Source organism: Carettochelys insculpta, chromosome 1 (genome assembly GCF_033958435.1).
Source record: "Carettochelys insculpta isolate YL-2023 chromosome 1, ASM3395843v1, whole genome shotgun sequence".
NCBI classification, from domain to species: Eukaryota; Metazoa; Chordata; order Testudines; family Carettochelyidae; genus Carettochelys; species Carettochelys insculpta.
Window position 1 is genome coordinate 370743856 of NC_134137.1, and position 16297 is coordinate 370760152.

At 39.6% G+C, this 16297-nt stretch overlaps 2 protein-coding genes across 7 annotated transcripts in view; one reads left to right on the forward strand and one right to left on the reverse strand.

Annotated features, from left to right (window-relative positions):
- Window positions 1–1469: 1469 nt before the first annotated feature.
- ATP5F1C (ATP synthase F1 subunit gamma) lies at window positions 1470–12694 on the reverse strand. 3 transcript variants are annotated; one of them, XM_075018187.1, is made up of 10 exons: window positions 12576–12694; window positions 11064–11098; window positions 8106–8237; window positions 7266–7470; window positions 6677–6820; window positions 6123–6187; window positions 5294–5449; window positions 3571–3667; window positions 2329–2366; window positions 1470–1617 (listed from the first exon to the last, which is right to left on the reverse strand). In XM_075018187.1, the coding sequence occupies exons 1-9, from the start codon at window positions 12617–12619 to the stop codon at window positions 2360–2362; spliced, it is 885 nt and encodes a 294-aa protein (XP_074874288.1). In that variant the 5' UTR covers window positions 12620–12694; the 3' UTR covers window positions 1470–1617; window positions 2329–2359. The 3 variants fall into 3 exon arrangements, with proteins under 3 accessions (XP_074874288.1, XP_074874296.1, XP_074874304.1); XM_075018195.1 differs by lacking the exon at window positions 2329–2366; XM_075018203.1 differs by lacking the exons at window positions 1470–1617; window positions 2329–2366 and having other exon boundaries at window positions 3567–3667.
- Window positions 12695–12773: 79 nt separating this feature from the next.
- The window catches only part of KIN (Kin17 DNA and RNA binding protein), a 51067-nt gene continuing 47543 nt past the window's right edge, over window positions 12774–16297 (forward strand). For all 4 annotated transcript variants that reach the window (XR_012642350.1, XM_074975558.1, XM_074975572.1 and 1 more), the window contains exons 1-2: window positions 12774–12919; window positions 15222–15316. Coding sequence is in view for 3 of the 4 variants with exons in the window: in XM_074975558.1 (XP_074831659.1) it covers window positions 12806–12919; window positions 15222–15316 (209 nt within the window). In the remaining variant the exon portion in view is untranslated. The remainder of the gene's footprint in view (window positions 12920–15221; window positions 15317–16297) is intronic.

Consider the following 16297-nt stretch of genomic DNA (forward strand, 5'->3'; position numbering starts at 1 on the left):
ATGCCAGAACCCTGCAGAATAGTTAAGATTCTTAATTCTATTTGTTCATATTAAAAAACAAACAAGCCATTGTTTTAGTTTCCTTCCTCACAAGTTCCAAAAGCAAAACAGAGGGTGGTGTGGAAGAATTTTTTATTGGGATTTGTAGGGTCAAAAATCTCTCCCTACCTAAAGTCTATTCTGTGCCACACTGTATTTGGGAAAAAAAGAAAAAAGACAGGAAACAGAAGTTAGAGAAAATTGATTTGGTAACCATTTCAACAGCTGCTGTTTCTCACCTCCACCCCGCCACAATAAGTAAAACAATTAATAGCACAAAGATTTCTTGACTTTCTGGTTTTAGGATTGCAGTGTGAAAGCAGTTATGTCTCAGCTAACTTATGGCAGAAGAAGGAACAAGTAGCCAACAGTTTGGGGATGGAAGAAAAAGCAAGCAGCTAACTACTCATCAGTAAAGTTACACTCGAGTGTAAATGGGTCAAGGCCTAAGACTGTAAGCCCTTCAGGTTAGGGACTCCTCATCCATAGGACTAAAATGTTTAGCATATTTTGGCTGCCAGAAACACACACCCCCGCCCCCCCAAAATGCTCTGGGACTTGTCAAAGTTGCCAGCATCATTCAAAGTTGCCATTGGCAACAAACATGGCTACCAGCCTACATACTTCAATGACCAGTGTAACTGTCATCACTTTACAAAACCTGTTCATCTCTGGTTTTCCATAGAGTACCGTTATTGAAACATTTCACTTAAGATCTTCCTGACACTCAATAACATCACTTCCCAAGTCTCTTTGGCTGCTTTTCCTGTCATTCACCAGAGATTCAATTCTAATCTTCAAGGCTTTGAACCTGTTAAAATTATATCAGAACTGTTCTTACCCATCTTCTTGTACTGCATCCCTCTTTCCTTCGTTCCTTCTTCCACATCACTCCAAACATATAGACTCTTCTTTCCCCCAGTGCATCAAACTACAATCTCCTCAAATTTCCTCCACACAATATCAACTCTTTCAGTGTCATTATTGACTAGTAAAGTGTAGGAATGCACAGTTCTAGACAATATTTTAAAGAGATTTAAAAAGCTCCACACATCTGCCACTCAGAACTTTGCTTTAGAATACAAGATCCAGGGGACAGTAGTTTGTACACCATGTTGGACAAAGAAAACCCAAAACTTTATAGGATAATAAAATGCAATATGAATTTGTGCATACTTCCTGAAAGCACTTGGCTAGTAAATAGCTGCATTACACAGCCTTTATACTGTCTTTTGAAACATGAGATACTGAATATCCTCTGAGGATAACATTATCTAGGCAATTTGTTCTCTGAATCACAATTCCTGTGCTTCTTTAAGGAAGACCAGCTTACACACTAGCTACGTCAAAAACAGATTATAAGCAGTAAACAGCTGTTTTCAAAAGGTAATATATTCTCTTTGATCCAAATATTCACATGCAAAAAGAGATTTGTTTCATGTAGGTGGTTTATTGTAAGATAATTTACAAATATTTCAGGTTTACCCCATGAACTCTTCACAGAATGATGGACCATCAGCTTTGTCAATGGATATAAGAAAATCAAATCAACTCTAGATGAGCTCCTTCATTCTTTACCTATAAAAATACAAAAATATTTCAAGTTTACACAAATATCACATGTATCTATATTCAAATATCTCCACTGTCTTTTCATGCTGCCCCAGAGCTTTGAACAGTTCTCACTTTAGTTAGGTGGACTCAGAGGGCACTTAGTCTTTAAAACCACTTCTTTCATTCCTTTTAATCTGAATCTCTGCATTCGTGCACTGTAAACTACTGTAAATCCTTCAGGGGGCTGGACAGGGTCATGTCTGCATTTATAAAATACATATGCTTATGATACTATAACTTTAAAACTAATGACTGTATAAAGAGTTCAGTGGTTCAACACCATTGAATTAAACTATACATAGGGACTGTGGATTTGTACACATCATGTGACATGCGGATCTCTCAGTTCTTTCCCCTTCCCCACGTGTTATGTGCATGAAAGCTCTCTAGAACCCTAAGGCACAACATTATAAACCTGTTACATAGGTGGCAACATCCAGTAATAGCGATGATTAAAAACAGTTTTCTATGGTACTAGTTGACAAGGTGGTCTCTGCAATCTGATTACACATGGGGACATGCTAATCATTCCCTGAATGACTGCCCCAAAAGTTTAAAAGAGGGGACATAATCACATTTCAGTGTTGCAATTCAGAAATGTCTCATTTAACCTCATCAGCATCATCAGCACCTAACCATCTTTGGAAGAACCTAGTTTCTACTTCTTTACTTTACCTCTTGACTTTCGATGAAACTTGCTTTCCGATTATCCCCTAGTAATGTTTTTATGGGAAAAAGCAGAACAAGCTGGTTAAGAAGCAATTCATGCAAACTAAGGCAGTTATTCTCGTGATTCAACCAAGGATGTGTCACTGAGCAGATTAAATATAAAATAAGCAGCTCATTAAAAAACGCGCACACATGCAGTTGTAGCACCAAGTGTTTTCCAACCATTTCTGTACACAAATTAGTTATGAATGTGCACTGATCTATATCTGTAATTAGAACACAAGCCTAATATGCTGATGAGAATTAATTTATATTGCATCTATAATAGTAAACCAATTATATGAGTTTAAGCACAACCCCCCTTATCGTCCATAGCACACAGTGTTCTGCAGCTCCTAGCAGAGTGGCAAAGCTTGGTAGTAGTGAGCAAAACACACCAGAGCTAAACTGATTCTATTTCATTAAAATGCACATTTATATCCAAACAAACTCAATTCCATTTAACAAAAAAGTTACCCCTCCCCTTATAAGCTACATAAGAGCTGGTTTATTCAGAAGAAAGGCCAATTTATCAAGAAACTACACTGCGCCACACAGGCTGTGTCTACACTATGAACTAACTTCAAAGTTAGGCACTACTTTGAAGTAGCCAGCAGAATCTCTACACCCATTTTCCCTTACTTAGGGCCCAACTTCAAAAGTCCTTACTTCATTCCCAGAAAAGGAGCAGTGCCCTACTTCTAAGTTTAATTTCGAAGTAGGGTGGGTGTAGACATGCAACTTCAAAATTGTACTTCAAAGTAAGCAACTTCAAAATTATTTTTTGTAGCATAGATACAGCCAGAGAGATTTGGAGCTGTCTGAGCCAAGGTTGGACGTAAAAAAGGCCCAGGTAGTAATTACATCCATAGAATGGGAAGACATGGGTGTCCACTGGAGGGTGAAGAGGGGCAAAGACCCACTTCCCATTAACACTATGCAGATTCATGGCTACAGATGTTTCTCCACCAGCCAGTAGCTGTTCAGGCAAACTGAGCTGAATTCAGGCTTTAAGTATCATACCAGTCACTGAAATTTATTAAAGCAGAATACATAATTATGCAAGTAGTGATGCGTCATTTTTACCATTAGTTTTAGAACCACGGTTGCTCCACCCTCCCAATAACTTTGATGTAAACAGCAGGATATTTGAACATTAAACTGACCTCAGTGAAAGACAGCATGCTGCACATTTACACAGATACTTACAGAGCAGCAGCACCAGAAATTATCTCAATAAGCTCCTTGGTGATGACAGCTTGGCGGGTACGGTTGAACGTCAAGGTCAATTTGTCAATAATCTCAGCTACAAATAAAGAATGAATTTTAGACAGTAGAATCGAAGAGTTGAAAAAATTACATACGTTTCTCTTTGATTTGAGCAGAACAAAGTTGTTAATTCACACCAACAACTGGGCAAACCATTGCAATGTACTGTTAACTACCAACGAAAGGGGGGCAAAAAAGGGTTCTGTGTACCAAAATGTATTCTGAGTTTATTTGGTCAGCTTTAATTACAGTATCTGAAACTAGTGAATGCATCAAGCTGTAATTTGCTAAAACAATCCTGTGTTTAATCACTTGAGACCTCACTACCATTGAGTCTCCTGTAGCTGTGCATCAATGTGCTCCCTCCTGGATAGCTATACTAGAACATCCTCTCACAAAGGGAGAAGCAGCAATTGTATAAGCAATTTCCCATTGTCCTTACCAGCAGAAATGCCCAATTGGGAATCTGCCTGGTCTCTCATTACTTTTTGCTTGGAGCTTGAGAGGGACCTCCCTTAGGTATTGAAAGAAGGCAACCAGCAAGACAATGTCCCCAAATTCCCCTACCTCTCACATAATAGGAGCCTTCTGAATTCACTGTGCTATCCTCTGCATAATGTAAGTGCATATTTTAAAATATCCTTACCACCACATACTAAATCTGAAAGCCATTTGCTTTCCATTGTTCATGGCAATTGCTCACTTTTTGCTTTGTACTCAGACAACAAAGATGGACAGGAATATCATTTCTGTTTGAAGCACCAGTGTACTGACAAAACGCTCAGGTTGCAGGCACTTCGAGATGGTTAAATCTGAACAATGATTTTTCACTGGAATTTAAAATAAAAATATAGAAGCTCTTGATCTTAGGGTGCATAAAACCATTTTAGTTTCACACAGATAAAAAACCTTACATTTGGGATCTAAATTAGAGCTGACCAAATAATATTTAAAAAAAATATTTAGCTAGCATTTTGCTTGCTTGTTTGTTTTTTCAATTAAGTCATTAAAAAGTACCATTAGCAGCAAGTTCCACCTCATTTGTCACACTGCAGTATGGTAGCCCCAAAACTTAGTGGTTCTGACTGAGGTAGAAAAAAAATGGATTTAACTAAGTTCTACTGCTTGCTCAACTTGCTCTGTGACCTTGAGCAAGATATTTAAAACTTCACTTCAGTTCCCTATTTAGAAAACTGATTCAGTAATAATTGCAATTACCCCTCTCAAACTCATTTGCTGTTTAGCTTTCTGAAATTTTGGCTTGACAGAAACTGAAAAAAAGCATAAAGGACTCATGGCAGTACTGGAGCCATCAAGGTACTTTACGCTGTTACACAGGAATCCTGCATTCCACTTCTAGCCACTCTTGCCTTGCATATATGAGAACTGGGTACAAATACAGTATCACTGAACTGTAGACCTTTTCCCTAGCGACAGAGTAAGGCTGATATCTCTGGAAGGGAAACTTAGCTGTATTGCCTGAAGAGACAGTAACTAAGATTGGGGGACTTGGTAAGTAGGGGGATGGGCTAGAAAATGGAGTGTCTTCCTTAATTAACAAATACTTGGAAAAAACATTCAAGAACGTACACAAGAGACAGTGAACTTCTGCTTAATCATGCTAGACTGCGGAAGTCCCATAAACCCCACAGAGTAGCCTTACATGCATTTTTGCTTGCATTGTCCATAGCAGTCATTCTGGCACTCTGCTCGCTGGTGGTGGATTCCTTCAGAGAGTAGAAGAGGATGTTTGCTAATGTAAATTCTTGGTAGTTTCGCAGCACATCAGCATCAATATCATCATAGATACTAATGCTTTCTGTAAGAATAAGTAAGAGCAGAAGTAAGCAAAATGAGTCACCCTACTCAAGATACTGTAGCTTTAATAGTTATGTGCTGTTGCTTCATAATACCCAATCTTGTTCATACTGAAATCAAATTTCAACAAAACTTCTTGTTTGACATAAAAAGGAGCAAACTCAAGCCCCTGCCACCAGAGGCCAAATCCCAAAGTATTGTTAATGGAGCATACAACACACAAAACACTTAAAAGCCATAAGATCTTGAACACTATCCCACCCTCACAAAATGAAATTCTTGCATTGCCAGACATTTTAAGTACTTAACCCAATTTTGCTTAGCACGTGCCTGTTTTTTTTTTTTTTTTTTAATGACAACTAACTGATAGACCATAACAGAAAGGCTATGTCGATACTAGAAGCATCTGTCTACAGAAGTTTAATGTTCAAAGAGTTGTTCCGACAAAACTTGTTGACAGATCGCGTCTACACATAAAAACAGATAATCTTTTAACTCATTCTGTTGATGAAAGGGCATCCTGGTGCATCGACATGACTTTTTTTGTCTACAGTTTCTATTAATGCAACACATTGTGTGAGCAGATGCTCAGAGTTTTGTCAAAACTCTCTAGAGCAGAAGTAGTCAGAGTTTTATTCACTGAACAGGACTGAATAGTCAATTTTACTACTTACCAGCACCAGAAACTGTCTCAAAAGAATAGAAAGGTTTTTCATCCGTCTTGTAAGAGATGACAGACCTATATGAAACAAAGTGATTTTTCAAGATCTCTACTACTGTAAAAAGAACTACTGTAAACCTAATCTAAAAACTGATGAAAAACACTTTTACATTCCAAAACCTGAATAGCAGCATTCTGTGGGTCTACTGTGAATAGCTGACACCTCAAACACCCAACACCAGTACAATTTTATTCTTCTTCTAACACGCTCAACTATGAACAGGAATAAAGAACAGAACCCCAAACATAGCTCTTGGCAGGTTCATGCTTTACAGTAATTCTTAAAGCACATCTAAGCTTATACATGTATTTTGATTATTTGAAAGCTTGATTTTTTTACATGAAAACTAAGCATGCTGGATCACAATCACTTTTCTGATTATTTCACTCAACGTACATAATACTGCTTCCATATTGCTTATGACATAAAACCCTTCATTCCACTCCTTTCTGCGTACTGTTCAAACAAATGAAAAATAAACAAAGACCAGTTTCAGTTGATCTTACCTGAATCGATTATAGATAACAGATCCTCCGTCAAATTCGTATCCAGAGTTTAGCAGCTCTGAGGCAATCAATGAAGCATCTCCAAAGCTGGGGGGTTTTCTTCCCACTTCTTTGAATGTTACCAGGAAATGCTTACCATGTGTCCTAAAATAAAACCAAGCACGTCTAAAAACCGAGCCAATGTGCTATTGCAGAATGCAACTCTAGGCGTTGATTTAGGTAAACACTTATCCCACGTTTAGCTTTAGGTAGACCCACTGTAGGAGTAGGTGAACGGAATTTTATTTATGCAAAATTTTGATCGCTGGAATGGCTCCATGAAATGTACCCCCAACTTTGACAATAGCGAGGGTCCTCTCACCAATTCTACTGAAATACATTGGAATGACCAGTGTAGGGCAATAAATTAACACAGAACACAATTCAGCAAAAATAATTTTAGCGTAAATTTCAGGCATTTGTTTCACAAACTTGGTTTTTCACAGCCATTTTAAAATAAATTAGTCTATTTATTCCAAGCAGTTTATTAAACGATAGAAACCTTGAGAGCTTCTAGAGAAAATTTAAGGCACTTCTCTCCAAAGATTACCTTTGAAGCAGGCCTCTTAACTTGTCACCCACTCCAACCACCATGACATCCTTCCCTGCATCTGAGAGGGTGTTAATTTCAGTTTTCATAGCTTTAGCAACAGAGGTATGGATAGCACCACAGAGACCACGATCAGAGGACACACCAATAACGAGGTGTTTCTTCTTGTCTTCAGGGACCTTTATTTCTGATTTCTCATAGAGAGCTGGTGGGGGGGAAAAAAAGTTGGAACATCTGTATTCAAAGTTAGCGATTGCCTAGATACATTTTGAGACTGACTAACAATATGGACACCTATTTTGATTAGAACCATTTCTAAAAAAGGACCCAGCCACATTTTGGCAGCTCTGTGTGTCTAGTCCATTTCATTGGTGCATTGATGCATTATTCTTATACACCATTCCAAAGGAAACTCAGATGCATATTCTTCCTCCAGCTTTACTAGTAACAGCAACAGCATTTAAATTGAAGATGTACCAAACAAACATGCAGGAAGCGAGAAGGGACACAAGAGAAGACGTGGGCCCCAAATTGTTAGGTGGTATTTCCAAGCTAACCCAAAAGACGATTATAAACACAGATGGTGGCAAAATGTTTCTTATGTTTTTATAAAGATCCTAAAAGTTATAACAAAATATTCAGCAGAAGCTAGCAGAAAATACAATTTTAAAAATCAATTAAAATATGAAAGTTCACACTGGCTAAGATATGGATTCTCCTTTCGAAAGTTTACCCTAGAAACTTTAACAAGTACATAGGGGATTTTAGGACCAGGAGTTTCACTGAAATGCTCCCCCTCAATTCTGATGTCAAACACCACATAGGCTTAATTTCTCTTACCCAAGGCTCCTACTCCATAAACTCTAGCAGGCTTCAGATCCCTCTCAGCTTTAGCATACTTTGCAGCAGCAACCATCTTCATGGACTTGGTAATTTTCTGAATGTTCTTGATTGACTTTAAACGCCTGGTAACTAAAAACATTTGAGGATTAAAATTTGGCATAAGTTTCTAGTAGTTACAAATTAATCAGTTTCTATGAGAGATATGGCAATATAAAAAACAAATGAGATTTCAAATTAAATTTTAACCAACAAAATAATAAGAGTAGCAATTTCGGCAGAATGTGAGCGACACTTTTTACTACAAATGGAATAAACTTAGTTTTCAGAACAGAGAAAGATAAATAGCAGTGTTCCCCAAAGATCTGCATTGTGTCCAGTGTTGTTCAACACATTCATAGCAAAATCTGCAGATGCAAAACTACTCAAGACAGTTAAATCCAAAATAGATTGTAAAGACCTATAAAAGTATCTCTGAAAACTAGGTGACCAGGCAACAATATGGCAGATGAAATTCAATGTTGATAAACACAAAGGAATATATATTGGAAAATATACTATACATACAAAAGGATGGGATCTAAATTTGCAGTTACCACTCAATAAACAGATCTTGGAGTCATCACGGACAGGTCCCTGAAAACATGCACTCAGTGTACAGTAGCAATCAAAAAGCTAACAATTAGGGAAGGGATAGCTAAGGCAATAGAAGATTACCATAATGCCATTATCTAAATTGATGGTGTCCCACACCTTGAAAACTGCATGTAGTTCAGGTCACACCATCTCAAAAAAGATACATTAGAAATAAAAAAAGGGTATGAAGAAAGGCAACAAAAATTATTAAAGCCATGGAATAGCTTCTACAGGAGAAGAGATTTAAAAGACTGGGAATATGCAGCGTGTGAATGAGGCATCTAAAGGAGAATGTAATAGAGGTCTCTATAGAATCATCCATGGTGTAGAGAAAGTGAATAAAGAAGCGTTAATTTCTCCTTCATATTACAAAAGAAGTAGGAATCACCCAACCAAATTAAGAGGCAGCAAGTTTAAAAACAGACAAAAAGATGTTCTTCTCACAATACACAGTCAACCTGTGGAACTTGTTGCTACATAATATTGTGAATGGCAAAAGTGTAACTGGATTTAAAAAAAAAAGGTTATGTAAATTGATGGTGGATAGGCACCTACCAGCTATTAGGGAAGATAATCAGGGATGCAATCCCATGCTCTGGGTGGCCCTAAGCCTCAGATTGGCAAATACTGGGACTGACTGACAGGATGGATCTCTATGTTACTGTTGTAGATTGCCTTGTTCTTTCATCCTCACTTAAGCACCTGACACCAGCCACTGAGCTACATGGACTTGCTGTGGTCATTCTTATGTTTCTAAATACAAACGTATGACACTCATCCCATGGTCCATTTAACTGAACAGACCCTATCTAAAAGAGGAGAAAGTTTTTTTCATATCTCTAGAAACAGACTGATGCAGCCGGGGTATAAATTAACGCTCCATATTCATTCATATTTTTTCCTTCTATCTCTACCTTTTCCATGAATGCACTCCTCAAGTCATCACATCTATTTCCTGAAGTAAATGCAGCTCAATATTTTAAAGTGGCACAGTCCAGTCAAATTTGGTCCCAGCTCTGGATTTTGGCAAAGCAAGCATATTTTAACACAAAAATTATACAGTATAATTTTAGAAATGTTACTATGAATTAAAAAATGAAATGAAAGAAATGGAAAAGGATTTCAAAAAGACAAAGAATAACAAACTTCCTTTGCAGTATTTGCACAGAGATTGGAACACGTTAGTCTATGAAAACCTAAAAGAATAATTAGATAAACCTAGAAATAAGCAAAACTGAGGAAGTTTATTTTTATTCTCCAAAATGAGAGACATACACAAAATCTACAAAAAGAAGCCATGTAAAAATCTACTGTTAATTTACTTTTCAATTATTTGTTTTAATAAACAAAAGTGTCAGTGAGGATTTTCTGAAGTTACTCTTTAAACTTAACAGTATCTTTAAAATAAATCAGTTTCCTTAAGACCTTTTGATGAATGATGCCTTTTTTGATGGAAAACTAATCAATCATGGGTAAATTCATGTTTATGAAAACAGGAAGCTGGCAGCTTTGATTGTAACTGGTCACAGCATAAGCAGCTTCTCTTTACAGTTTAATCTGTGAGTCCCAGGTTATTCTCCCAAACATAGATCAGCCAGCAAATTATCTTGTGATTGCTAGCCACAAGGATCCTTCAGAATCTGGTCATAGCTGAAACCAATTTACCCTTGTTCATCAAGCCCACATTTAAACATTACTTATTTGGATGGCTGAAGTATGAGTTTATTAATGCATTATATTGTCCAGTCCCAACAGTATTTGACACTAATTTTGCCATTTTGAAAAAGAAGCTTAGCAGCTAGGTGACTAAAAGTAGTAACTACAATCTTTTGGTTTGAAAAATAGAATGACATTAAAGCAATAACAGCAGCCTCCACTCAAAGCTTTTGGTTTTTGGAAGTATGCATATGAAAACTAACTACTTTGTTATGCTTAGTGTAAAACTCTCGCAGTTGCTTTTTTAATTTCAGTTACATATCCTTCTTCTGGTCTACACACACCACCAACCAGATGCTATTAAGGGAGTTTTTCTGTTTGAGTTGCTTTTGTGAAAGGGGATCTCAAGACCCTCTTATGACGGTCACTTCAGACAATTTATCACTAAGTTGCCTACCTGGCAGAGCTGGTGACCTGAACAACAACTTCAAAACCTCCAAGTTGGCATTTTTAAAATTAAAAATGGAGATGTTTTCCTTCACAATTAATTTACTGAACCAAGACAGTTACAGTTTCAGTTAATATTGCATTTTAAGAATGCTACTTTGCAATGTATCCCATTCCTCCCATCTTCCTATATATTATAAATAAATCAAAAGTACTTACTGTCTTTTAAAGTGGCCATATTCCTGACTTGGCCCCTGGAAATTAACAGAAACATTTAACATGTGTTAAGTGCTACTCTAAACTTCCCTATAATTATCTAATCTCTGGAAAATACTTGTCAATATAAAAGTGGGTTGTTGCTTCTTGATGAAGCTACAACAAAAATACACTTCATTCTGTGTTGATTCATATTCTGCACCTCATTTGGGTCTTCTCCCTTTTTCCATTCTTCCCATGCAAAGCACATCTTTGGTTTATACTTTATTGCTATGGCATACTAATTAAATTTAACATACAGCATTGTATAGCATTCACTGTCTTGAAAAAACACTGTTATTGACGTGCTACAAACAGAGAGTAGTAGGGGGAAGAAAACTCAAAGTTACAAACCAACATCCACAACTTCAAAAGATTTAAGAGCCTCTATGAAAATAAAGTAAATGGATGATACTTCTCTTCAATAACTGACAAGACCATTATGATGTTTGCTGCACCTGTCACCTACAAGGGCAGACTAGCTTCTCTCTTTGTTAAGAGGCAAAGTTCCTCTAACCCTAAACATTATAACCCCACTCCTATAAACTCACTTTTCAGTTGATCTCCCACCACTAACTGTCCACTGCTCATATGCATAACCTGACAGACCTGTAATTTAATTCATATAATTTAACATTACAATGTAAAAGAAAAAATGACACATTTGACTGGATTTTGTATTCCTTCCCCTGCCCACTTCCTTAATCTGTATTTCTTGTATACAATATGTATGATCTTTGGGGCAGGGAACCTGTCTTCCCTGCCAATTTAAAACAGCATACTCCTCTCAGAGGGATAGCTGTTAGTCTACAGCTTCAAAAACAACATGCACTCCTGTAGCACCTTAAATGTTAACAAATTTACAAGATAATGAGCTTTCCTGGGTAAACCTCATTTCCTCAGATTTTGGAGTGGACAATTAGAATTGAGGGTTTACATGGGGCAGGGAGAAGAAAGATCATTCAAGTCACGTTAATGGTAAAACCCTCATCTGAGGAGTCCTGCCCCCCAGCTTTCCTGAATAGCTATGAACCCCACCCCACACGTGCACACAGCTCTGATCCGCATCAGTGGGACTTGGCCACAGACAAGGGACTGGCCAGACAGAGGCTCAGGGCCCCGACTCTCCAGCTCCCCCCGGATGTGCCTCTTCGGGGGAAAGGAGCAGGGGGAACTCTCGGGGACCGTGGGGCAGCCCCGTGTCCCGTTCACTGGCCCAACAAGAGTTAACGACTGTGGTGTCCCCCCGCACGCCCCTAGCCTGGGACCAGCCCCTAAGCGCTGCACAGACCCCTCCCCCCACGGCCTAGCCTCCAGCCCCCCTCGCTGCCCGTCTCCTGCTGCCGAGCACCCTCTGCTCGGAGGCCCGATGCACCGGGGCTGCCGCTGCCGTCCGTCGCTCGTCAGGCCCCAGCCCCACGGGCCGCTCCCTCTCGGCAGCCGTGCACCTAGCTCAGGCCTGCTCCCCGCCGTTACCATTGCGGCTGGTAGACCAGAACCGCAGCCCCTCGGGTGAACATGGCGACGCGTCTCCCCACCGCTGGCTGCTGCCGCCCGGCTGAAGGTCAGAGCCGCCCCACAGCGCACGCGCCGCGCCCGAAGGAGGCGGGGCGAACGGCGTTCTCGCGGCCCGCCGGCGGAAGAGGTTCTGGGGTCGTGTCCTTTCGCTTCCGGTCGGGGCTCGGGGGAGTCCGCCGGCGGTCGCCATGGGGAAGTCGGATTTCCTGAGCCCTAAGGCCATCGCCAACCGCATCAAGTCCAAGGGGCTGCAGAAGCTCCGCTGGTATTGTCAGATGTGCCAGAAGCAGTGTCGGGACGAGGTGAGCCGGGCAGGGCTGGGCCGGGGCCGGGGCCGGGGCCGGGGAGGGGGAGCTTGGGGAGGGGAGCTGGGCTCGTTTAGGGCATGAGAACAGATCAGCAGCCTGGGCTGTAACCCGGAAGGTGGCCCCTGGCTGGGGTGGGGATCTGTGTCGGGATAGGGCACCCGTCAGGGTGGAGCTGGGCAAGGTCCCTCTCTCCTCCCCTCCTAGGGTGGGGATGGGAAGTGGCATCGCTCTCAGCAGTAGCAACACAAACCAGCACATAGTATCCGAGGGCTGGAAGGGAGCTCAGGAGGTCATCGAGTCCAGCCCCCTGCCCAAAGCAGGACCAAATCCTAACTAAATCATCTCAGACAGGACTTAAAAATTTTCAGGGATGGAGGTTTCACCTCCTCTCTAGCTAATGCATTCTAGAGCTTCACCACCCTTCTAGTGACACAGTTTTTCCTAATATCCAACCTAGACCTCCCCCACTGCAATCTGAGACCACTGTTCCTTGTCCTGCTATCTGTCACCACTGAGAACAGTTTCTCTCCATCCTCCTTTGAGCTCCCCTCCAGGAAGTTGGAGGCTGCTATGAAATTGCCACTCACTCTTATGCAAACTAAACAAGCCCATATCTCTCATCTTCTCCTCGTAGGACATGTTCTCCAGCCTCCTAATCATTTTGGTTGCACTCCCCAATGGGCCTTCTCCAATTCATCCACATCCTTTCAATACCAAGGAGCCCAAAACTGAATTCAGTACTTTAGGTGTGGCCTCACCAATTGAAAGACTGTTAATAAATGCTTACATGTACAGGAACAGAAGAGTCTTTTGTATTAATCTTTTTCTTTTGGTTACATCCATGCTAATGTATTTCAGAGGAAGCTGTAAATGCAAATAGAATTCAGTGAACTCTGAGCCTCTTTCGGTAAAACCCAATTTTTTACATGCAAAACCTTTTTTCTATCTGAGGAAGTGAGTTTTACCCATGAAAGCTCATGACGTAATAAATTCGTTAGTGTCTAAGGTGCAACAGGACTTCTTGTTGTTTGTGAATCTACAGACTAACACAGCTACTCCTCTGAGACTTTTAAATATCATCTGTTTGAAGTCAATCTTCTACATTGTAAGAATCCAAACAAAACAAATTAATAAAATGCATTGAAGAAGATTTAACTTTTTTGGTTGATAGTTGTTTCATGTGCCATTGAAAATTGTAATTGGTTACTAACAGAGCGAAAGATTGAATTCTGCTTCAGTTTTTGCAAATATCACTGTCCTGTGATGAGATGCTTATATTCTCCAGTAACAATCTTGGTTATTTTGCATAATATATAAGTACACTAAATTTTCTGTGTCCTTTGGTAGAAGGTCATCAGTATCACAAATACTTGGACAAATCTGGAGCATTAGTTCTTTCTACTCTCCGAGTTGTAGCAAGGTTCTAACATATGTGTCACAGGTTGTAATGAGTACTGTATGACACTGATATATATTCTACTCCAAAATCACAAGCCCCAAATCATTTGTTGACTGCAAACCAAGTATTTAATACTGTTCAGAACAGAAGATGATAACCCTTGCCCATGTGTGCCTTAAGGCAGCTATGGACACTCTGTACCTTACGGTCAAGCCTTTGGGTCTCAGTATGAGAAAAACCTTATACGTGTATTCAGATGGATTAGTCAGTGAGCAAGATAGCCACCTTGCTATTATGTCTGCAAAATTGGGACCAAAAGGCATGATCCTAAAATACTGAATGCCCACAACTTTCAGTGAAATCAAGGGAAAAGGCTCAGAACCTCTCAGTATCGGACCATAAAAATACATCAGGATAATGAGCATCAGCTGATTGGAAAATAAAATAATCAAATAGCCATAAAGCACTATTAACATAAAATAAAAACTAGATAGGTGTCACAGAAGAACTGTGTTTTGAGGGATTTGAAAATAAAGAGCATATATGCTTGCTACGTTGGGTTCAAGATGGAATTCTGGGCAGTAAGGACCATTTGGACAAAGTCAGAAAAGTCAAGGGTAGGTGAGGGGCACAGAGGGAATGGCTGGCGGGGAGAGAGATGTGTTGTTGAAGCAAAGAGAATCTTTTTTCACTGTAACCGTGTTAAAGCTCTGACAAATATTTCAACAATCCTGAAGCAAGAGCCATAGTTTTTGTCTAAGCTTTGTGTGATGATTGGTGTTACCAGTACAGGGGAGGTGGGAGGGTCAGTTTTGTTTTTTAAACCTGTTGCTTAGATTTTTGTTGGTATTACCATTTGTTAGTAAGTCAACATAATGTTTATCTTTTGTTTTACAGAATGGCTTCAAATGTCATTGTATGTCTGAATCCCACCAGAGACAGCTGCTACTTGCTTCCGAGAATCCTCAGCAATTCATGGATTATTTTTCAGAGTTAGTTTCTCAAAATTGAATCTGGGTGCTTGTTTTTGTGCCCCATGGAAGACCTATTGAAGAATCTGGATTTTGATAACTTTAAAAATTTTACTGTAGTATTGGTTGGTAGATACTTTTTAAATAGTGATTGGTAAAAGTTTCAAAATGACCTAAGTGAAAAAGTCTCACTGCAACTTAATGGGGCTTAATCATTATTGAAAAATTTATCCAGTTTTTAAGTGTTTAGTTTTAAACTTAGTGGCCAGTCAGAATGCAGCACTTGATCATTGTTATAACCTGCAATTTGGTAGCAATGAGATGTCAAGTGGTAGAAGTTGTTATTGTTATTTATTTGTATTACCACAGTACCTAGGAGCATAGTCATGGACGTGGAACAAATTGTGCTAGGAGCTGAAAAAACACAGAACAAAACCGCTGTCTCTGGCCCAAAGATCCTACAAATCTAAGACAAAAGACAGCAGGTGGCTACAGACAGGGAAGTACAAGGAAACATGGTGGCCATATTAGCATGATAGGCAGTAGTTTCAGCACATGATCTGGGTAATTGTTATGAAAGTTTTTTTAGATGTCATAGCAAAGGAGAGTTTTGAGGAATAGTTTGGAAGTGGACAGTGAGGTAGATTTGCTCATGGATATGGGGAATGCTCCCCATGTGTGAGGGACAGCATGGAAAAAAGCACAAAAGTATTTAGAAAACTTAAGTGTGTGGTGGAGATTGGCATCATAGACTGATTGGAGGTGAGCATTAATGAGCAATGATGAGTAGGATGGGCTACGTCTACACTAGAGAGTTTTGTAGACAAAACTGGGGTTTTGTAAACAAAACTCACAGATCATCTACAAACAAAATGCGTTTTGTTGGCTGAAACTAGACAAGCTGTGTAAATCCCCTGAGGGCCCTTTGACCAACAAAGTGGATCAAAAGATCGATCTGCTTTTATGTGTAGACACAATTTGTCTACAGAAGTTTTGTTGAAA

Excerpts from the sequence above, each read along its gene's own strand:
- ATP5F1C (XM_075018187.1), bottom strand. The coding sequence starts at position 12,619 with ATGTTCACCCGAGGGGCTGCGGTTCTGGTCTACCAGCCGCAATG. Across the intron at positions 6,188-6,676 it reads GTTATCTATAATCGATTCAG|GTCTGTCATCTCTTACAAGA; the intron begins GTAAGATCAACT and ends TGTTTCATATAG. Across the intron at positions 3,668-5,293 it reads CAATGCAAGCAAAAATGCAT|CTGAGATTATTGACAAATTG; the intron begins GTAAGGCTACTC and ends CTTTATTTGTAG.